Source organism: Hippocampus guttulatus, chromosome 1 (assembly GCF_054856545.1).
Source record: "Hippocampus guttulatus isolate MCC_2025c chromosome 1, RoL_Hgut_1.0, whole genome shotgun sequence".
Taxonomy (NCBI): Eukaryota; Metazoa; Chordata; class Actinopteri; order Syngnathiformes; family Syngnathidae; genus Hippocampus; species Hippocampus guttulatus.
The window spans coordinates 3,236,226-3,260,112 of NC_141261.1; the positions used below are offsets into that span (position 1 = coordinate 3,236,226).

General features: G+C 41.8%; 2 protein-coding genes across 8 annotated transcripts in view; both read right to left on the minus strand.

Moving 5' to 3' along the window:
• The window catches only part of LOC147210060 (regulator of G protein signaling 17-like), a 34,114-nt gene extending 32,947 nt beyond the window's left edge, over positions 1-1,167 (minus strand). For 2 of the 7 annotated variants that reach the window (XM_086102428.1, XM_086102512.1), the window contains exon 1: positions 401-1,051. In XM_086102428.1, coding sequence (XP_085958554.1) covers positions 401-457 — 57 coding nt within the window. In that variant the 5' untranslated portion in view covers positions 458-1,051. Of the gene's footprint in view, positions 1-400 lie in introns of all 7 variants that reach the window. The other 5 variants (XM_086103017.1, XM_086102584.1, XM_086102707.1 and 2 more) reach the window with 5 other exon arrangements.
• Positions 1,168-14,492: 13,325 nt separating this feature from the next.
• LOC147210061 (Ig-like V-type domain-containing protein FAM187A) lies at positions 14,493-18,189 on the minus strand. Its single transcript, XM_086129945.1, has 5 exons — positions 18,010-18,189; positions 17,485-17,762; positions 16,918-17,277; positions 15,155-15,396; positions 14,493-14,710 (listed from the first exon to the last, which is right to left on the minus strand). Exons 1-5 carry the CDS (start codon positions 18,187-18,189, stop codon positions 14,493-14,495), a joined length of 1,278 nt encoding a protein of 425 aa, XP_085986071.1.
• Positions 18,190-23,887: the final 5,698 nt, after the last annotated feature.

A 23,887-nucleotide genomic window follows, 5' to 3' on the forward strand; every position in this document is an offset into this window, starting at 1 on the left:
AAATATTTTTCGGGTACGAGCTTCACCCACCATGGGACGTAACCATCCCATTAAGCGGCTAATTTCCTCATTCTCTATTAGTAACCCCTAAGGAGAGGGTTATTGTTTTGATATTTTCAGAGGTTAAAGTGGAAATAAGTATAGATGTTGACTTAAATTTACCAGAAAATTGAGCACAGTATTGGGACATTATAAACTGCATTTTGCCATCTACTAATTATCTCCAGCTCCTTCGCTGATGTTACAAGACATGGGGAAAGGAGGCAAATACATATTACCAATGAAAAAGGGGCATTTCAAGATAATTTATTTATGAAGTAATTTCTCCAAAACACAATGACAGAATACAAAATGCAGGCTTGCTTCATTTTCCTGATTAAAAAGAAATTGTCTTACTTACATGAAATAAAACGTAGTGAATAGTTGATACGTGTGCAGTCATATCCTTCCTGTACATATCTGCCAGAACCAGGTGTGACAAAGAACAGCAAAGACGTCACGGATTCCAAGTTAAGTCTTGGACAACATTGAGAAATCCTTCATGCTAGTTTGACTGGAACATCTGCATAAACGTGACCAAAACTGTCACTTCACTAGTGTGACAACTTCAGATGCCTTTCTCTTCTGTGTGCTGTCTGTCCAGGTAACCTCAACATGTTCAATCAATGACAACACCTGGAAGAAGGACACAGAAAGTCTACAAAGGCTTGCTTGGGTCGCCATTGCTCCCGCCTTCTTCGGAAGGAATCAAGGAAGCAAAAGTGGGCGAGGAATCACTTCAACGCGACCTTTTCGTGCACGCGCCACACACCGCAGCATTGATACGAAACCACCGCGCCCCCCTCCCCGACCGGGAGCCCGTCCCGGCCCCGCACCGCTCGCTCCCTGGCTGCCCTTCCCGCACCGCTCGCTCGCCTCTCTCTCAGCAGATCACATACTTACAATCTTGGCATTAAGGGGGTCCGGAGGGCGGCATCCGCGACGCGTTCGGAGGCACATCCGCCTTTTCCTTCTTCTCTTCCGCAGCGCGTGTGGACTTTTTATTATTATTTCCTTTTTGCTTAATATATTTCTCCAAATGGCTCTGCTACCGTGTCCGAAGCGGAGGAAGGAGTCCTCCTTTTTCTGGATACCGGTTCTCCTCCAGCTCGGGTTTTTCCCGACCAGAGAAAGAGAGACAGTGTGTGTATGCGCGCGCGCGTGAGTGCGTGTTCGTGTCTGTGTGTGTGTGTTTGTGCGCGCGTGTGTACGCGCGCGTGTGTGCGAGAGAGAGAGAGAGAGAGAGAATCCTGCGCATGCGCAGAATGGTCTGTCTCGTCCCGAGAGTAGAAGGGCCCAAGTTCCTCTGTACTGTACAGTACATTTAAAAATAGTCATATGTTTATGTCAGATTTAAGAACAATTTACATTTATTTAAAAGTTTAAGTTCATTTAAAAGTAACTGCGTGTGATTCAATGTCATCAAACTGCTAAACTTTAAAAATTATGTTGCGGAATCATTTGGTTTTGTAATTACAGCATCCTCTCGAATAATATTATTAATAATAATAATAATAATAACATGAAATGACTATCTGTCTATCTGTCTATTTATCTATCGATCCATCTATATATATATATATATATATATATATATATATATATATATATATATATATATGAGACAAGGAATAAACAGCTAAAATAAATAAATAAATAAATAACCTGATGTATTAGAATAAAAGTAAACACATTTTAAAATTTGCTTCAAAAAATACATTTAGGGACAAATAAAGCCATGTCTGATGAAACTTTGCTGTTGTCCAGTGTCATCATTCACATTTTGATTGTTTGTTTTACGTGACTCATCCTAGATATTCCAACGAGTGGCATGCAGGTTGACCATTCCAAGAACTGCTATATAAATTCACAACGGGTCATTAAAAAGAATACCCAAAAAAGAGTACTGTACTCCATGTGTGCTTCTAGCCACCAAATTAATATTACAAATAAAGATTTCCTGGTGTGCGACACGTACCCCGCGCCCCCCACACACACTATTAACTGTTAAATCATGTGTTTTTCCGTTTCCATTGACACCACTGGTGAGATATTGACCGGCACTGAAACAGTAACTCAAACCAAAAGAAAATCACATTCACATTTACAAATAGCATGTAGAAAAAAACAAATGCAGATATTGACTCTAGAATTGTTGTAAATAATTAAAATCCAGAAAACTGGAGATTTCCATGTTTCCTAGTCGTTACACCTGAACAGAGAGAGAGAGAGAGAAATTCAAGGAGACTGGAGAATGAATCACGCGCATGCGCAGAATGCTCCGTCTCGAAGATCCGAAGTGTGTGTGCAAGTGTGTGACAGAAAGACAGAGAGAGAGAGAGAGAGATGAAGAGAATGAGGGGACGCCACACACAAAGGTTAGGGGAAGTGAGGGTGTGATGAAAGGTGGGACGTAACAAGAAAAGCAAAGACCTTTATTTCGTTTTTTGTTCACGTTACATCTTCGAAACACGTACAGGTATTTGAAATGCCTGTACGTGAAACAGGAAATACCGTATTTCTGTTTCTGCATCACACTAGCGGCCCCTGCTAGAAAATGGACCTCAATCAGCACTGTTACTGTGTAATACTGTACAACGGTTTGCACACCGCAGTTCTGAGATTCTGAGTTTGAGTTTGGTCTTCGGCCTTCCTGTGAGTAGTTTGGACATAAGATCGAGCCAAATGTGAGTAATTAAAAAGGCACAAAATCATTTTCTTCTCCGACCTGTACCTGTCCAATACTTAGACTTTGTTTGTCAGCGTACAACTCCGGTCTTCCAGGGCCGCTATCCTGCAAGTTTTGGGTGTTTCTTCCTCCAAAATAACTGATTCAAATGATCAGCTCATCTACGAGCTCTGCAGATGCCTGATAATGATCCTAATCATTTGAATTGGGTGTGTTGGAGGACGGGAACATCTAAAACATGCAAGATAGCAATCCTCAAGGACCGGAGTTGGCTACCCACGGTAGGGCTAATGGAGTGACCTAAAGCTTGCACTGTTGCCAGACACAAAAAAAGAGGAGCAGCTGGAGTGTTGTCATTCGCTGACTAAAATATGACTCCGAATTTGAGATTCTTCTATTTGTTCTTCTTCGTATTTTCTGGCAGTCTGGATGCCCTGTGGCCTCGTGTTGTGCTGTCTGAGCCAACAATTTCCCCAGGCAAGCACCTGTTGAATGAATTGCAATTCCAACTATTACCACTTGGAGGCACAAAAGGTGCATAAGGTTCTTGAGGAACCTGTTTCTCTCTGCATTGACTTTAGTGAAGCATCATATTTTCAAGCCATTTGTGAGTTTTTTTCACATTGTGTAAAATGCCCACTAGACTGTTTAATCGTTGTTGCTGAGCAATTAAATGTAAATCAATATATTAATATCAATATACATTCGGGAAAAGTAGGTAATCAATTTAATAGAAAATGTTGAAGCCAATAAAAAATGTGCAGTTAATTGTCTGATGCTCACCGAACATAACATCACACGTGATACACACGTATACGCGCGCGCACACACACACACACAGAAAACACACACACACACGCACACACTCACACGCAAGCATACAGGGAGCGCCCTTGCGGAAAAAAAACAGTCACCCAGTTTGCTCACAATATCACAGCGACAAGTGTGTGAGTAGAGTCACGGTGTGCCATTGAGCGACTGTGTGACAAACCATCTGCTTCATCAGCTTGAATTCGACCAAAGTTTCAAAGCAACAACCACCCTCTTACCGCATTAGAATTGCAATGCTGTAATAATCTTTTATTTAATTTTATTTTTTTACACAAAATCGACCTGCAATCTGATTGTTTTTTTTTTCTGTAACACAGTTGCCATTTTTTTTTTTTTTTTGGTATCCTAATGATGTCATGACTGTACATGTAAAATTCTATGACTCCCCAAGCCTGGATACTCAACTCAACTTACATGTATTTATAGAGCACTTTAAAACAACCACCGCTGTATACAAAGTGCTGTAAATGGAGCAAATAATACCTTCTACCTCATCGTTTCGTCACAATAAAAGTGGGGTGCAGAACATCTCGCTCACAGACGCATTTTCAGAAACTGGCAGATAAAAGAAAATGTACTTGGTTGTTTAATTTCACATTTGATGGGTAGGCACTCCAGCGACTCAAATATTTGCATACAAACAATAATAAATCAAATTTTTACAAAAACCTCCAAGAACATTCCATTCTGCTACCCCCAACCACCTCCCACATGTTTCGGCAATTCAAAACCATCTACACTTGGGTCACGGGTGTGTTGCAGCCTTTCGCAGCTGACTTCAGACACTTCAAAACCCATTTACAGAATTGACAAAAGTTTGAGGAAAGATTTGTCCTGTTGGTTATGCATCCTTTCCACGTGGACAGCCGCAGTTTGTGTGCACAGAAGGTGTTTAAATGGCTGATCCAGAAAGGATTAACATTACGGCTGAGGAAATGAAAGGACCAGAAGTGACCTGCAGATGCAAATCCGCTCTGAATGAAGCTTAGGACGAGATACCAAATGATTCTGCAGCAGGTTAAGCCGCATATTTGGCTGTCAGTCATGTGGAGGTGATGTGTTGAGGTGATGAAAATGGCTGACGCATGCAAACACACGCGCCAGATTTATTAAGGATTGTCATGGCCATTTCTTTACACAAGTGAGGTAAACTAAAATAAATAGGCGTGAACCTCCAAATTTGAGCAAAAAATATGTCTCAAAAGTAAAACCCCTTCACAAAAACACAAAACATGTTAAGCCCAGGTTATTAAAGTTAGCGAAAACTAACAAAATAACTCAAATTGAAAAACTCTTCCCATTAATGAAAGAAAATAAATACGAGATGGCTTTTAAAAAATGAAAACTAACTGAAACTAAGATTGAATTTTATAAAACTAACTGAAACTCGCGAGGTTGATAGCTGTTTGGCCGTACATTAGAAGGAAGGTTGAACACAAATTTCTAAATCTGTGAGGATAATACTTAAGTCACCCACATTATGACGAAATATTAATGGAATTATTTGCTGAACAAAAGAATGTTAATCAAACAGAAACAGAAAAGCAGGGCCCCTTTTGCCCGAATATCAGCTTTGCGCATATCTTGATATTTTCTCAACCAGCTTTATGATGATGTTTTATGACCTGGAATGACTTTCAGTTCACAGTTGTGGATGATCAAGTGTTTGAATTTCTTGACCTCTTAATGTGTTTGAGACCGTGTGAATTTGAAAGTTTGACAAACTTTTGACTGGTACTGAAAAAAGAAAAAAAACCCCAGCATGTTCACTTTGTGTGAGGACAAAAGAAGGCTGGTCATGGCCGCCTGTAATGTTGGTGATGATATCATCGGACGCCGGGATGAGGAGACAACAAAATGCTAAACTGTGAATAAAAATGCCTTTGATGATACACCACAAAACTTTGCAGGCCCGTTCTGCACATTTTTTCAAAGTTTTGTAGAATTTGATTGAGTGGATATTTTTAGAAACATCCTGGGACATGAACAAAGACGGAGTTGTGCTGACTGTTTGGACGTCGTCATGGTCGGCGCATGTGGCTAAATTCGGTTACCAAGATGTCAGTGTTTAATTTGAAGCAGTGCGATTTTCCACCCAAAAATAACTTGACGGGAAAACAAAATGTCTTTGCCCAGGCAAGAATACACCAGTACCACACAGTACAGCACGTACCACGATCACAACACACACATACACACGTTCTACTGTCATGACACATATTCTGTTTGCACTATAAATACCCATAACCTGTTCAAGCGGGAGGTGCTCAAACCTGTCCGACTTGCAACATCTGGCCACGATGTCCCTCATAATCCCTCATGTTCTCTTCAAAAAATCTGCATCGATCTAAAATCTTAAGTGCTGCGCTGCTGTCATCTATGGGACTCTGTTTGTCAGTGCAGTTGGACACCAGCTTGAAAATTCACTTCACTCGAGCGGCTACATTTGCTCGCCTCTCAAATTTCGGCTCGCATCACAAACTAAACAAACCGGCCAAGTGATGACTCATAACGCAGAACACCTGTAAATCAGGGCATTTGTAAGTTCTGGTATTCCTATGTTGTTAAATTCATTCATTTTAGGTGCGCCCATTTGACAATGTGTGACTCCATGGTCTTTACTGTATTCAACAAGATTGTGTGCCAATCGTGACATAGATAAGGAAGGTCATAGCAATTAGAAAGGTCAAGGCAATATAATGGCCAAGCTCAAATCACCGATCTCATCATGTGTGCCAAAACTGGGCATTATTATCTTTGTGAAAGCAGAACACTTCAACACTTGAATCCTACATTACAATGTAAGTACTCCAAAAAACAACTCTTGAATTTGAAGTCATTGAGCGGTGCACCTAAAGAAGTGTCTGCATATCATTGAGATTTATAGATTCACATTCGCTCTTTGCAAAGAGCGAGACGTGGTATCTGGCAACCTTGGCGCAAATGACCTTGCTGCTGCAGCGTGACGCAGGCTGAATTTAAACATGGCTGTGACATTAGCCCGCCGACGCAACAACTCGCTTAATCACCGTACCAAACATGTGACACCGCATCGTTCGACACACATTAGTCGCCTCTCATTGGCTTTGTGGGGTTTGGTCATTGACACGGGTAATTCCATTCTGTTTGCCCGCTTGTGCATGCAACCAACGGCGAAACAGGTAGCCAGCTTTGGGGAATAATAAATAGAGCACAGCTTCAGACAAAGAATGAGCAATCAGACATGCAACGGTGGAAAGATCGAAAGGGAACGGTGGACAGATGGATAGAAGTGATGACCGTGGCACAAAGCCATGCCCGGATGGGTTTGATGTGAAGGAACAAGCCCACCAAAAACCATTGGGATGAACGACAGTACAAAAACGATTGCAGCGGAGCCCACTTGCCGCTCTGTGGTTATTTTCCACTGCGTTCTTACTGAGACTACATGGACAGAAGCGAAGAAAACATGAAGCCTTATGAAACTTTGCTTCCAGGCTTCAGGCAACATGGAACAATGAAGCTTTTCTATTATTTAAAAATGAAAGAGGGAGATTGTTACATTTGGAATTAGACAAAAAATATGGCAATGGCAACCTCGAACTGGCAACAAGGAAAGCGGCTATGGCCAAATACCTCCAGCGAGTGAGGCAAGTCCTAAGAAGCCAGCTCAATGGCAAGAATAAGACCCGGGCAATAAACAGCTATGCCCTGCCAGTGATCAGATACCCTGCAGGAATAATAAGGTGGCCAAAGGAAGAGATTCAGACCACGGACGTTAAGACCCGAAGGCTCGTAACCATGCACGGGGGGTTCCATCCCAAATCCAGCACCCTGAGACTGTACGCAAGCCGAAAGGAAGGAGGCCGGGGACTAGTGAGTGTGAGAGCCACTGTCCAGGATGAAACATCCAAGCTCCATGAATACATCGAGGAGAAGGCTCCAACGGATGACGTACTCAGAGAATGTCTCAGACAATGGGGAACAGAAGATGAGGCGCTGGAAGAGGGACCATCATGGGAGGACAAGCCCCTACACGGGATGTACCACCGGACCATGCCTGAAGTGGCTGATCTCAAGAAGTCCTATCAGTGGCTAGAGAGGGCTGGCCTGAAGGACAGCACAGAGGCACTCATCCTGGCTGCTCAGGAGCAGGCCCTGAGCACCAGAGCCATTGAGGTCCAGATCTTTTCGTCAATGGACGCTACAGCTTCGTGTTTGCTTTCAAAACTTAGCTTGTAGCAGACGTGTGCACATTTTCAGCATGACGTCTCTGATCCACTGGTGAAAGGACACTTTGATCCTCTCCTCTTTCATCTACAACTGCTTCAGACAACAAAGTGTATGCAGAAAAGTGGTGAAGATTGCACGACTGTCTGTGTCCAATGTGTTGTGTTGTGTTATTTTTGTTATTTTGACTTGAATATGGCGCCGCAAGAGTGGCTGCCTTTCCAGCAGCTCCTATATTTTGTTGTTCTACTTCTTCCTTTCATAACTTTGCTGCTGTGAATTGGGAATTTCTCCATTGCGAGACTAATAAAGGTTTTCTTATCTTATCTTATCTTATATACCACACCAGACAAGACCCAATGTGTAGGTTGTGCAAAGAGGCACCTGAGACGATCCAACACATAACTGCAGGGTGTAAGATGCTGGCAGGGAAAGCCTACATGGAACGCCATAACCAGGTGGCTGGCGTTGTCTACCGAAACATCTGTGCGGAGTATGGACTGGAAATCCCAAGGTCAAAATGGGAAACACCTCCAAAGGTGGTGGAGAATGACAGAGCGAAGATCCTGTGGGACTTTCAGATCCAGACTGACAAGATGGTAATGGCGAACCAACCAGATATCGTGATCATAGATAAAGGGCAGAGGAAAGCCGTTGTAGTGGATGTCGCGGTCCCAAGTGATGGAAACATCAGAAAGAAGGAACACGAGAAACTCGAGAAATACCAAGTGCTCAGAGAGGAGCTGGAGAGAGCCTGGAAGGTAAAGTCAAGTCAAGTCAAGTCAACAGTATTTATAGAGCACTTTCAAACAGCCATCGCTGCATACAAAGTGCTGTACATGGAGCAATTTAACATGCACAATAAACAGTAAGACAAATCGGTAATAAAGGTGACAGTCGTGCCTGTGGTGGTCGGAGCACTCGGGGCAGTGACCCCCAAACTAGATGAGTGGTTGCAACAGATCCCGGGAACAACATCGGACATCTCAGTCCAGAAATGTGCAGTGCTGGGAACAGCAAGGATACTGCGCAGAACCCTCAAGCTTCCTGGCCTCTGGTAGAGGACCCGAGCTGAATGAGGGACGGACACCACCCGAGGGGTGAGACGAGGATTTGTTTATTTATTTATTTTTATACACACACACACACATATATATATATATATATATATATATATATATAATGTCATACTTACAATTTTTGAACAATCCATTGATTGAATCCACTGACTTTGAGGATCTACTGACATTTTGAAATGATCTTTATAGGTTTGAAGATTGGGAAAAAAATTGCGAAAGAATGAGTCTCTACATTTACTTTTAGCCTCCGGAGTCCACAATTGTGTACAGTACTTTGTAAATATTGAATTGGTGGCTTTGCGAAAGTACACCTGAATGTTAAAATATATGGATGACTTGCAACCAATCAACATGTCTGCCATGGCTTTCTGTGTTTGTGTGGACGTAAACAGTAGTACGCACGCACGGTCAACAGACTTGACAGTATTTTTCAATGCGTTTCTCGAATCAATATCGTGTTAAATTGGCTGGTGTGCTACTATCGATAAAAAGGAGACATTAGGCCGGACGCACACAGTGAACTCTCACATAATTAGCAAATCACTTGCTTTTATATGCATTGGAACAAGCTGTTTGCATCAGCCCGTGTGCTCCTCCTAACACTTACAAACCCCAAAAAGTTCCCATTTGAATCAACTCAAGCATCATTTTCCTTCAAATAACGAGAGCATCATCAATAGGCAAGCATGCTGTATGACTCATCGCTGGGCCGCATTTACATGTAAATTGTCAAGAAGCATAAGAAAATAAATTATGTTTGGTAGTGCATCACCATAGCGGCGACATCTGAAATAACAAACAATGGTTGCACACACTCATGCACACACTCACGCACACACACACACACACACACACACGCACACACACACACACAAAATGGCAGGACAGGAATGAAAACGTCATCCAACATGACCATACTTGTATTCATAAAAAGTAGCTCCAACTGATACAATTCTTGAAAAACAAAGCACACCAATTTCAGGTGGCCATCGGAAATTTCAGGGAAATTTTTCCAAACAGCCCGTGTATTTCCAGGTATGGTCCTGGCCATCACGGCCGCTGCCAACTGCCTCCCCCGTCAACAATTACGTCTCATCATGTGACTGCCGTACTCGTCGTCGACTACGATTGGCACATGAGGGCCCATCAACGCAACCTTTTCAGCGCATGACAGAAGACACCCGGTCCCCATCGAAGATTATTTTTCGCCAGTTGACGGGAGCTGTCGACGACTATTGCCGAACCGGATTTTGGTCCCGGCACGTCCGTAATATAAGTAATAATAAGCTACTCATAAAACACCTTTAAATGAGATTCAACATTCAAGTAAAAAAAGTACATTAAAAATAGTAAAAGAGCGGAGGTCTTAAGCACAAAAAAAAATGGCAGAAAGATGGAAGCATATGTTATAGAAACTCGGTGACGATGATTATTATTAAGACATTTTAATGTCTATAAATTTTATTAATGAATAAAGTACATGCAGAATTTTTGTTAACATATGAACAAATTGTGTCAAGTGATTCCACTATATTTATACAGATGAACATGAGGAGTAAGCAAAAGTGACCCGAACTTAATTCTTTGTAAAATTGAGCATGCTGAGCATGCAGGCTGCTTTCATTTTGTCTGAAGGCTCCGCAGGGGGACCTCTGTAATTCCATTCTTAGGCCAAGTTGTGAGTGTTCCCTACAGAGGGCCACATGTTGAATTTGGTGAGTGTGCTCACTTCTGGGCTGCCTGTGTTTCGTCCTGCCACACATGGACAAATACATATTTCATTCTTATTGTGTCCAAATTTTGGTGAACCAAGAAGCATGTTTTTAATTAATATGCCACAAAAATGGAAACCTCTCACTTCAACCATTTATCATTTACGATAACTCTTGTCCAAACAAGGTTCGCCAGGATAATTGAGAGCCTATTCCAGATGCTTTTGGATGTCAGATGCCGAGGTGCTATCAGACTATTAGCCGCGAAATGTCTGGCCAACATGGTGACAGTCTTCATACATCTTCACTGGTCCCAGTACAAAACCAAGATGGTCGTGGACAACCGAAGTAGTTATTCTCACAAGCATCGGCTATTCCAAATGCCGCTAGTTTTAAAATATTCATACCAAGAGGACCATGGGACCGGCAGCAAAAAACGAGGATGACGGCATAACATGACACTACATATTCATTGCCAAAATGTTATGTCCAGTCATGTGTAGCCAATTGCGTGCTAATGAGAACTTGACTCTTCATAGAAGTTGTAGGATACAACAGGCGCCAGCTTTGCAACACAGTGTTGCAACACTCGTCGCAGTACAGCATACAGCAGTACACACTGCTTTACCCAAAATGAGAATGAAACTGGTCCAGAAGGTTAGGGACCACTGTACTGATCTGAAAAAAAAAAAAAGTCAGTGATATCATCGATTGACTGACTTGAAATGTTGACTACAACCTGTTTCGTTGCTCAACCAATTAACAAAGAAGACCACAGCAGATATTTAAACCCCAAATCTCTCAGTGTGCTCGAAAGTATGCCAATTGTCACCTGTTACTTGAACCATCTTTTCTAAATCCTTCCTTAGTCTTATGATTGAGCAAAAGTTATGAGTGTTCGTGTGTCAAGGACGAAAACGACATTCATCAGACCTAAATCACCTCTAACTCAACATATTATTTTAGAGGAAAAACACTCTGCAAGTTTTACTCGAAAATATTTTTTGTACATCTATCATATTATAAATTAACTGAAATATCCTGCCCGACCTCTTGCATGTATTGTTTGGGGTTATCTCAAGTGACTTAGATGTTTAAATTGAAGCCATGTATTGTTTTGATTTATTTTCAGTCTTAACCATTTTGAGTCTCATATTGGTGGATAGCAAACTAAACGTTAATTGTACTTTGATTCATTTTCTGTTTCCAGTCTCTTCGTACGGTTGCAATTAATAGCATGTATGAATATGTGGAACAAACTGGACCACGTACAACTCTTTTCTAATCATTCTTCAGATACCATTATTTTTGTCAAGTTTTTCGTGATGGTGGAGGACCCAAAGAAAAAAGCAGGCAGGCAAAAACATAACAATTTTGCCCCTTTCACGCACAATATAATGAACAAAAACAATGCCTTTATTCACAAGTTTTCCCCAACAAAACTGTTTTGCATCAATTACAAAATTACATGAATCTAAATTATTTGCTGAAAATTTGTTTTTTTTCTTTTTTCTGGTTTACAGAGCAAATAATTACCTTTCCAAACATTGAATGATTTTTCTGACAAAAATCCTGCATGCAAAAAAAAGGGCATGTATCAGTTGCAATAAAATGATATTTTTTGTCACAGTACATAACTTTTATCCAAAAGAACACTTGTGTATAATTCTGTATTCAAAGAGATCTTAAGATACGATTTCTGCTTTTAATGCCTGATACAAGGTTTCAAGATTCAGCAATTTCAGCTCTCCACACTCATAACAAATTAAACAGGACATCTCTTTTAATGCTTATGTTATGTACGTAAGTTATGTGATAAACAGTTTTATCGATGATTCATAACAGCTAGAGCCTCATAGGGCTTCATCTAAGGCCCACGGGTGTTTGAGAAACTCTGAAGATTTTTGGTGCTGTTGAGGAAGAGTGGCAGCACAGAAGGGGGGGGGGGGGTAGGAAGCGAATGGATGTTGTGTCCTCATTTATACACAGATGGCCTGCTCTTTACCCGCAGCTCCTCATTTCGCTACCTCTAAATTGACAACACGAGTCCATCAGGAGTGCCAATGATAGCCGTCTGATTGAGTTGCTGAAAAGATGCTTCTTGTGGCAGGAGACCAAACACACTCTCCCAGTGGCCACCTCATTTTGAACAACAAGTTCTTCAGTTTAAATCATTGCCTGCATGTGTACTCCTGACACTGGAAACTCAGGAGTGCCCAAAGGCCACAATTGATTTTAAAAATGGACAAATGGCCAGGTCATTTTTACCACAAAAAAAAGTCACTTTTTGTTTTACAAATAATGAATATGAATCAATGACTCGCCTCCAGTTTTGCCTTTGCCTCAAATTAAAATTAAGACTGTTTTTCTTTTTCTTTTATATTAACGGTGTCCACTTGGGGTCACAAGGAAGTTTATTTCGAGTGCCTGCAGAAATGGTGCGGGATACATGAACTTGAATTCCATACTGTATCGATTGGGGTCCATGATATTCTGATGAGTTGAGGCAATTTGAGACTGCAAGGTGGTTGCAGGAGAGCGCAGATGGGAGGCATCAGATGGTGGTGTGTAAGTTGAGAATGGAGGTGATAAAAAGGAATAGAGAAGGTAGAGCAGATGATCAAATGGTAGAAGTTAGAAACTGTCGAGTGGGGAGGCCAGGTTAAGACAAGACGTGGACATTTTTGATCAGAAGTATGGTTTTATCCTTAGAAAGAGCCCTGAGAATGCTGATGGAGAAGTAGAGGAAAATTCAAGAGAAGCTGAATTGTGTTTTGGTGGATTAGGAAAAAATGTGGAACCGTATGATGAAATCTGGATTTACAGAAATATGTTTAAAAGAGGGCGACATGGTGAGCGACTGGTTAGCACGTCCGCCTCACAGTGCAGAGGTGCGGGGTTCGATTCCCGCTCCGGCCTTCCTGTGTATTTACATGTTCTCCCCGTGCCTGCGTGGGTTTTCTATGGGTATTTCGGTTTCCTCCCACTTTCCAAAAACACGCATGGCAGGTTAATGGAGCACTCTAAATTGTGCCGTGTGTGAATGTTTGTTCGTTCATGTGTGACCTGCGATTGTCTGGGTGTCCCCTCGATGACGGCCAGGATAGGCTCCAGCACGCCCACGACCCTCGAGAGGATAAGCGGATTACAAAATGGATGTTAAAAGAGTTCAGGTCGCATGTGAGAAGAAAGACAGTGGGAAAGTGGACCGCTGGAGTGGCAGAAAGAACACTTGAAGGTGAAGAAAGACTACATCAAGGATCGGACCTGAGCCCCTTCTTGTTTGATATGGTGACAGACAGGTTGACAGTGACAGATCGGGGTCAGAAAGGCGTCTTCTATGATGATGCTTGCAGATGACACCGTGAAGAAGAGGGAGCAGGTGGAATATGCACTGGAGAGACGAGGAACGAAGGTTAGTTAGACTGAGTACACGTGCGAATAAAAGCAAGTGCAACGAAAGGTTAAAAGGAGTCGAGGTGGAGACGGAACGGGAGTTGAAGCACTCGGGATGAACTGTTCAAAGCAAAGTTGAGTGTGGAGGAGAGGTGAAGAAGAGAGTTAAGGGAGAAGAAAGGAAAGGTTTATAGGATACTACGGAGATCAGCCATATAGTTGGAGACGTCGCAATGGGGAGATGAGAGCTCGTGGTGGTAGAGCTGAAAATGCTGAGATTCTCTGCGAGTGATGAGGATGGGCAGAATCAGGAATGAGATCATCAAAAGGACAGCACAGACTGGAAGACTGTCATCGTATGTCACCGGCAGAGGTAGTTTAACACAGATCCATTCTTTTGAGATTATTTTTTGGATGTTGATGTTTCGTGCACTTACTGTGGTCTTTGGAGGGAATGAGACATTACTTTCTCTTTCAGTAATGTCTTTCGAAAAACTTGATTTCATTCCGTACAAATAAAATATAAACAACCAAGTTTCACCTCGATGTGCCCCTCCGCACGTGTCTAATGCAGACTCGAAGCAAGATAAGGAGGCAAAACACCGCCGTCATGGCGGCATACGATTTTAAAACTATCTGCAAAGCCAAGGGCAAGTCTGGATTTGATGTGACCGACATGCCCCGTTTAAAATGGGGGTAGACCAGCAGGTTTATCTCAGCCGCTCGGCGTCCCCTCAGCCAGCAGTAGTAGACACCTGAAATGTAAAAACTTGGTAAAGGTATCTAATTTGAAGCAAACAAAAATTCACCCATCATTTTCAACCAGTCATCGCAGTGGGGTAGTAATAATAATAATAATAATAATACATTTTATTTATAAGCGCCTTTCAAGACACCCAAGGACACTTTTCAATAACAAAAAACACAAAACAATACGGGTACACCCTGGACTGGTCGCAGGGCACATTTAGACAAACTTTCACACTCACATTCAGATCTACGGACAATTTAGAAGAATCAGTTAACCTAACATACATGTTAATTAATGGGCTTGCCACACAGGCTGTTGGAAGACTGAATCTCCAAACTGTGAGTCAAGACATGCTCATCCATCGTCCAACATGGTTTGCAAAAAAAAACATTCACAGTCAAGTCTTCCAAATAGATTCAATAGTGTAGTTTTCAAATATATTCCGTACCTGAATCCTCAAGTCGAGCCGGGGTGAAGACCAGATGATGTCCAGCATCAATATGAATCCTCTGAGACATGACGCCTGCATTCGCATCTACCAAAGTCTGTGAACGATAAATGGGTTTGGATCCTCTGTCCCACGCCACGGCCATGTATGGCCGGGCCTCCGGGCAGCTGAGGGTCAGGATATGATCTGCTGGGTGGTTTAGGTAAGAAACCTGCATCACCTGCTTCGTCATGGAATCAGAACTGCAACACAGAGAGAAGACAAACTGCAATCGTGCGAGTGTGTGAACAGCTACAGAACTTCCATCATCTATTATCTGATCCGTCAATCCCCACGAGGGTCGCGGGTGACCTGGAGCCTACCCCAGCCGTCTTCGGGCCATAGGTAGGGTACGCTCCGAACTGGTTGCGAGCCAATCGCAGGGTACATATAGAGGAACAACCGTTGACATCCACAATCACAGTTAGGGACAATTTAGAGCATTCAATCAAAATACCACACACGTACCCGGTTGTTACATGGGGCGAACATGCAAACTCGCCACAGGAAGGCCGGGGCCAGATTTGAACCCATAACTTCTGCACTGTAAGACAAGACGTGCTGACCAGTCATCCACCATGCCGCCTATGATATCATTTTATTTTCGTATTTCACGATATACTGTGGGTGGTGTGGTCCAGTGTTAGAATGATCCTCTGCCAAATCGGAGATTGTGGGTTTGATCCCCGGCCCTTGTGACCATATTGAAGTGTCCTTGATATAATAAATCCCCGCATGCTCCAGATGCTGTGTGATCAGCTTGTGAACATGAAGTCAGTGTAAAGTGCCTTGAGTGCCTTCATAGGTGAAACAGCGCTATTCAAGGGAAAGACCATATTAATATTACAGAAGAAGGCATATTGAAGAGATGTTTGGCAAATGTAGTTTATTTTATTCCATTACACAATGCTAATGGCCTTTTTAAAATCTTGCACTGGACAAATATCCATCCATCCATCCATTTTCTGATCCGCTTTATCCTCACAAAGGTCGCGGGGTGTGCTGGAGCCAATCCCAGCTGTCTTCGGGCAGTAGGCGAGGAACACCCTGAACCGGTTGGCAGCCAATCGGAGGGCACACATAAATGAACAACCATCCCTGCTAACTGTCACACCCAAGGACACTTGAGAGTGTTCCATTAACATGCCATGCATATTTTGGGAATGTGGGAGGAAATCGGGAGTACCCGGAGAAAACTCACGCAGGCACGGGGAGAACATGCAAACTCCACATAAGAAGGCCGGAGCTGGAATCGAACCCGGTACCTCTGCACTGTGAGGTCGACGTGCTATCAACTGGACCACCGGGCCACCTGGACTAATGTAATAATAATAATAATAAGAAGAAGAATGATAATAATCCAACCATCCATTTTCTAATACGTTTATCCTCACGAAAGCCGTGGGCATGCTGGAGCCTATTTTAGCTGTCTCTGGGCAGTAGCCGGGGTACACCCTGAACTGTGTTCGAAATTGCCCCACTGAAAATGTTTCTAGACCAGAATAGATTGCTGCCTTCCACAATCTGAATTTAAGAAATAAAAACAGGCGATTACGTAAAAACAAAACAGTTGTTCAATTGATCCCGGGGAGTACCCTGCAAACAATTCCTCCTTAAAATTAGAAAGTTGATCTTCAAATGAAGTCGCTGACTCGCAACATCGCTCCGCAAAGAAAAATGTCGAGCCTTGCACCCAACTGCTCCTTTCAATCAGGTGTGCTCACCTGTTAATCGCAACAGTCATTTTATCCGATTTGGAAGTGGGAGGCGCTTCCGTTGGACAAGTCACATTACAGCCTCTGACCTCCAGTCTGGCTCCAGCTCTGTTTCCCTTCAGGTGGCTGAATGCCTGAGGCACCGCCCCTGAGCCGCAGGACGTCACAGTCCGGTTGAGCCGCGTGTAACGGACGTGCAGGAACCGGGAGCGGACGTAGCAGAGCCCCACTCGGACCTGCTCACCCTGCATGCCACAGCGATCGCAACGTGACCATGGACGGAAAGCCGTGAAAACTTGGTAGAGCGGCTGACCAGACCTTGGTCCTCTTATGTCTTTTATTGGGTTGCTCATACTTTTAGAAGTCAGCCTGGAAGCAACAATGAAGAACCTGAATCACTGAGGGTGTATTACTCCCCAAGAGCACTTCAGATCATTTGCATATCCACATCTTTTTTTTGTACTATAACATCCTTGTTTGCACCATTATTTTTCTCAACATGTATCTTCGGAAGGCTTTGCGTGGTGGCAGGACAATATCAATACCCATACAATCATCTCCAACATGACTCCTAACCTTGACGTGAAGCTGAGCTCCTGCACCTCTTGGATGTCGAGATCGTAGGCATAGAAGTAGTCTCCCTTGGCTGACCCGCAGATATAGATACCCGAGTCGTCAACAGCCGTTCGAAAGATCAGCAGGCTAAAGAGACGAATTGTGAAGCGACTCCGCAGGTCACCGCTGTGGGTAATTTGATTGGACTCCAGCAGCTTGTTCCCATCGTAATCGGTCAGGGCTCTGGTCTCCTCTGAGTCGGACTGGTGCTTCCTGAAGAACCAAACCACCGATTGGACCTGAAATATACACAACGGTCGAATTGTATTACAGCAAAGAATGTTACAATATTACAAAAATCATTCCATATGCAGGCAATATAGGTTCTATGATGACAGTTTGACCCCAAAATATCCATCCATCCATTAGACACATTTGAACCAACTGCAAATTAAGCAGTTGATTGTATTCCACGTTGACATTCCACTCATACCAACATTCTTCACTGAATCACTGGATAATTGTTGTCACTGTCAATGGTCTCACCGCTTCAGGTTTGCAGTGGCAAGGCAGCTGCACCGTTGCTCCCGCCTGGTAGGCGGTGTTGAAGAAGATCAGGAATGCTGGACAGGCTTTTTTTGCAAACACATCTTGCTTGTCTTTGGGAGCCTCGTAGCTCCACGCCTCGGTGAAGAGGAGGAGGAGGAGGATGAAGAGCGGAGACATGCACAGGCCTCTCTTGGAGAGGGTCAGACTTCTTTTCAACTGACCAAGACCTTTCAGTGTGAGTGTTGTCTCAAATTTAACAACATTGTCTAGAAACAGTCAAGTCAGAAACTTCATGAAGGACTCATTCTCTGGACTTGTTGTTGAGAGTTGAGACCATATAGTAGTACTTTAAAAAATATATTTGAACAAATTTGAAACAGATGCCCACTTATTGTACTCTACCTATATTTACAGTCCATAACCAGCCTTCACTGGAACAACTCAGGTACTTGACGATGGCCCTCTTCTCAGTTGCATTTCAAGACTATAAATTGCACAGCTGACTGCTGTTTTATAAGGTTATACAATATATTGCCAATGAACAGAACCTGCACAACCTCTTAAATTGGTTTGCAGATACAGTACATCAGGTAAAATGTAATTTAAGTGGCAGTCAAGTAAGATTAGGATTGTTGTCAGACTTTTGCAGCTACACTATATCTGGATCAAATGATTGAGTAATTGAAGTAGTCGTCAGGTAAAATGATGCTTGTTGTCATTAAAAAAAATCCCCAGGGAAATCCATTATATTTACAAGCTAGCTAACGTTTGAGCTCGTAGGACCAACGTGTCATATTTCAGACCCTACGACAGTCCGGGACGCAGTTTAATAATGATGATCCAAGCGAGTGGGTACGCGTCTGCACGCGTCTCCTTAGCGCAAAGGAAACACTTGTTCTCCCCTATTCTGCTTCTTGGACAACTCAAAATAATCGGTTGAACATACGACAATTTGACTTAAAACAGACAAAAAAGTGCAGGTTTGTGTTCGTAGAGGTATAAACTCATTGAAGTATCGAGTACCGGTACTTTCATCGAATGAAAAGGGGTTCAAAAGTAATACTTACATGGACTCTTTTTCCACCCCCTGACAGTCAGATAGACCACACAAGATGTGGTGGTATTCTATAAAATCTCCTACATCCGACTTTGTCGGTATTATGACGTCTGCCTGCGTGTCGTCATGACTACTCGTCGTTCACCGAGGACGTTAATACTTCTGTGATTCTTTTTTTTTCTTCCTACAAAGATGCTATAATATGAAAATAAGGACAACAGTCTTCAGTGCATCGTGTCTTATTTTATTTTAAAAGAGAGAATTTCTCCTGTTTCTGAACAGCTTTAATTTCTTCTTCTGAGGTGAATTTAAATGACTTTATAAATCCCTGACTTTGATTTGAAAAACAAATGTATGGATAGTTTTGTAACAGTCACAACAAATTGTAATATTTATTTATTAATTTTCCGAATTTTCTTTTTGGGTATTAGGGAGTTTGCAACTCGTCACTTGGAGTTCAGAGGTAAACAAAATGTGAAAAATAAAACCTGATGCTCAATTTTTCGGTTTTTACTCTGCAGTTCTCAATGTGGGTTCTCGTTGTGCTTTCTTGGATTGTCTGCGGGTACTTCTGCTCCCCGCTGCATTCACAAACTTGCACATCAACGTCCCTTTAAAGTTAGGACGGCCCACCGAGGGGGCCTTCCGTCATCTGTCAAAACAAATCGCTGATGCACGTCTTCAGCTCAGTACATGTGTGAACATGTTAAACATCTTTTAAAAGCTGCGTTTCTGGGGATTTGAATGGTGCCCAACATTTTACAATGCAATCATATCTGCAGACTGAGTGAGCATTTGTTAGACAATCGTAGATCTAAAAATAAAATGGCGACTCACCATAACAACGTCATAAATGTACACGAAAATGTCCAACTCCATCAAACATGGTCCCATTACGTCGACATGGGGCCAGTCAAAGTATTCCGGTAAAATAGTGTGTCCATGCCCAGCTTCACATCCATAAAGCCACGTTATCTGCAGCTGCAAACGTTACCAATATCACTATTTTTGATGCATTTGCGATCGTAGCTTCCCCTAGCATGAGCGGATTAACCACGTATTTTTTCGGCGTTTTTGGCAAAGTTGCCCTCAGCCTAAGGGGTTAAGCCAAGACTAAACTGTCCGTAGATTTGAATGTGAGTGTTACTGGTTGAATGTCTACATTGCATGTGCCCTTCAATTGACTGTCTAACAGTAGCCTACAACGTGCACCTTTCCTCTGGCCTGAAATCCGCTGGATGGGCTTCATGTCACTTGCCTCCTAGTGAGGATAATCGCTGTATAAAATTGATGGATGAATGGATAATATATGTACACTGTTTAAATGAAGCAAAACCAATATGTTTTTGTAAGGTATGATGCAATGAGTTAAATATGGATTTTTAATTTTTGGACCAAATGTTGGGGCCACCATTGCATAAAAACCCTCATCATCATCCCTCAATTGAATAAAGAAGAGTGCTGTAGTGAAAAAGCCTCACCATCATCCCTCATTTGAATAAACAAGAGTGCTGTAGTGAACACAAATGCAACGGGCTCAGTAATAGCATCCTTGAGTGTCTGAGGACAAATGTAGCCAAAGCATTTCATATAATTGCGTTGTTGTCAGTCTTCCACGTGGGTATGTCGCTCTGCTCACATGTCCAGCACACAAATGGCTTCTTAATTGGGTTTGGAGGTAACTGTGGTGACCTTCAGGGGTGGCATTGATTTCAAGAAGCACAACCGTAGAGCACAGGCACACTTTTTTTTTTTTTTTTTGCACTACAATCCATAGAGGGCAGACACACAGCAGCCCCTGCGACTTGTCATGTGTCTTGTCTTGTTTTTACCTTGCAACAGGATTAATAGTAGGCCATTCAATACACAGTCCGTATGATTGAACTCGGTTGCACGTAATCCTTTTATGAATACGAGTGTGCTTTGTTTTTTATAGTTATAGAACAGTGGTTCTTAACCTTGTTCGAGGTACCGAAACCAACCAGTTCATATGCACATTCACCGAACCCTTCATTAGTGAAAAAAATAGGATTCTTTTCCAAAGTCAAGACATAAAAAACGAATTTATTAAAAATAGAAAAAAAGATCATAAAATGTCAAGACATAAGTATAGTTTACAAAGAAATTGTATGGCAGAGGCTTCGTCGAACCCCTGAGACCGATTCAGCGAACCCCTAGGGTTCGATTGAACACAGGTTAAGAACCACTGTTATAGAGTATCACGGCTGTGTGGTGATAGAGTGGTTAGGGTCTCTGTCTCACACGTGAGAGTCCTCTGCTTCAAATTTTGGCTCAGGCTCTGTGTGCAGTTAGCCTGTTCTTCCAGTACGGTACTTGCGTGGGATCTCTCTCGGGACCCGGATTCACATCAAAAACATGCAGCTTAGGCTAATTGAGGACTCTTAATTCTTTATACGTGTGTATGTGAATGTTTTTTTGTGTGTATACTGTACACCCTGTGATTGGCTGAGGAAGAGCACCTGGCCTCAGTAAAAGCAGTGATGTGCGGTGAGGTTCATGGCTGGTGAGACCCAACTCCTCCGGAGTCGAATATAAAGAACCGAAAATAGATGCGCCTATTCAGTGTTTTAATTTGGATTTCCATTGAAACATTTGTTGTTTATTTCCCACATAATAGTAATTGTGGGTTTTACCTTCCTGTTGTGTTTTGTGCTGTTCTTTTCGTGAGTGCAGTTTGTGCTCTTATTTTAGTGACCCTGTCCGTTTCAATTTTTCAAGTTAATAGTCGGCTATTGCTTGATAAATGACGCTCAGCATTCCCGATGTGATTCAAAATAGCCACAGTATTTTATTGTCTTTCAAGTTAAAAACTAGAAAGAGTATTTTTGGTTATTAACGTGCGTCATCATATTTTTGGAGGACGAAGAAGGGCTTGTGTTTGGGTTTTTCAGTGTTGTAATGGCACATAATGTTCTCATCCCCAAAAATATAGATATTTTTCAAATTTAAAAATTCCCATATCCACCGCTGATGCCCCTCTGTTGTTAATGGAGGTCACACAGGTTCATTATGCAGCTGTGGATATTTGTTGAGGGCGGAGGCATCAATATTGTTCTAAGACCCTGTCCCTATTAATGTTGTTGATGTCCTTCCAAAGTGGCCAATGGGGAACAGCAACAAATTTCTGTGCTGTTTTTTTTTTCTTTAAAAAAATCATCTCAGCACAGCATCGTTATTCCTCACCAACATGACATGTTTTGAGGTGGAATATTATAACTACTACAACAATAAACATCGTTTCATTAATACAGCGTGTCTCTGAAAATGTCAATGAGAATCATTTGAATCTATTTTTCTAATTTCGACACCTCTTGTCTTGAGCTTGGTTTAGAGCTACTAGTAGTTGTTCATCTCAGTTGTTTGATCAGCTCATCCTTCCACACCTAATGCAACCAAGCTTGCATTAGTGGAACTTGTTTGTGCATTGGGGCACAATAATGATTGACCTGAAAAGGGATTTTCACAAACTTTCCCTCAGAAATGCAATTGGCCAATTACAGTATGATCCATTAAATCATTTTGACAACTGGTAAAAACACACTTCGAATAAATACGACGAATGATTGTGATGATGATGGTGCGAATAATTATGTTGAGGATGATGATGACAATGATGTGTATTTTTACTGACTCGGACGTGACGTGGATGAATGAGTGAATTATTTGCTCCCCACAATCCCCTCATTCTAACTGCCTGGAAATGATTCCAATACAGTAATGAAATTTGTGTAATTGGTGGCATCCACTTGGCCTTCCGTGATTGTTTCTCTACTTGATGACATTCAACATCACAAAGAAACCAGTGCATTCTATCTTTGCAACTGTAGTTGTCATCTTCACTTGAACAGATTCAGATTCCCATCACTTTAGTATATACTGTATCTCTCTCTCTCTCTCTCTCTCTCTCTATATATATATATATATATACAGTATATATATATATATATGCAGTATATATATATATATATATATATATATATATATTATATATATATAAATTTAATGGCACCGCAATGGAGAAATTCCCGATTCACAGCAGCAAAGTTATGAAAGGAAGAAGTAGAACAACAAAATATAGGAGCTGCTGGAAAGGCAGCCACTCACACGGCGCCATTTTGAAGTCAAAATAACAAAACTAACACATAGGACACAGACAGTCGTGCAATCTTCACCCCTTTTCTGCATACACTTTGTTCTCTGAAGCACTTCACTTGAACAGATTCAGATTCCCATCACTTTAGTATATACTGTATATATCTATCTATCTATATATATATACATATATATATATATAGACTGTATTTACATTTATCTCTCCGAAAGATAGAAAAATTCATTAATCATGTGAAATAAAAGCAAATCTAAATTTAATGGCACCGAACTACAGTCTATTTAAACAACTGTCAAACAACATGGGAAATCAATTATTTTTGTATTTAAGGTGGAATATGGTGCAAAACAAGACTGCAGATGACAAGAAAAAATGCGATGTTGCTGCTCTCCCATTATTTTTACTTTTTAAATATAATATTATATAATATATTATTTATATTATATTATATATTATATTTTAATATATTATATATTATTATATTATATAATAATATTATATTATCATTACTCCCCCTTTATCAGTTTGTACTCCTGTTGTTCTGTCTTCCCAAACCAGACCAGTTGCTTGTGCAGCAATGTCGGGTTGGTTGCCCCAGTGTGAGAAAGAAAAAAATAATTAAGTTCCTCTTCTGGTTCAAGTGGTGCATCACACAGGATGACCTCCAGGGTGTTAATGAGATGCCT

Excerpts from the sequence above, each read along its gene's own strand:
- LOC147210061 (XM_086129945.1), bottom strand. The coding sequence starts at position 18,189 with ATGTCTCCGCTCTTCATCCTCCTCCTCCTCCTCTTCACCGAGGCGTGG. Across the intron at positions 17,278-17,484 it reads GAGCTCAGCTTCACGTCAAG|GCTGACTTCTAAAAGTATGA; the intron begins GTTAGGAGTCAT and ends TGTTGCTTCCAG. Across the intron at positions 14,711-15,154 it reads GGCTCGACTTGAGGATTCAG|GTGTCTACTACTGCTGGCTG; the intron begins GTACGGAATATA and ends TTTACATTTCAG.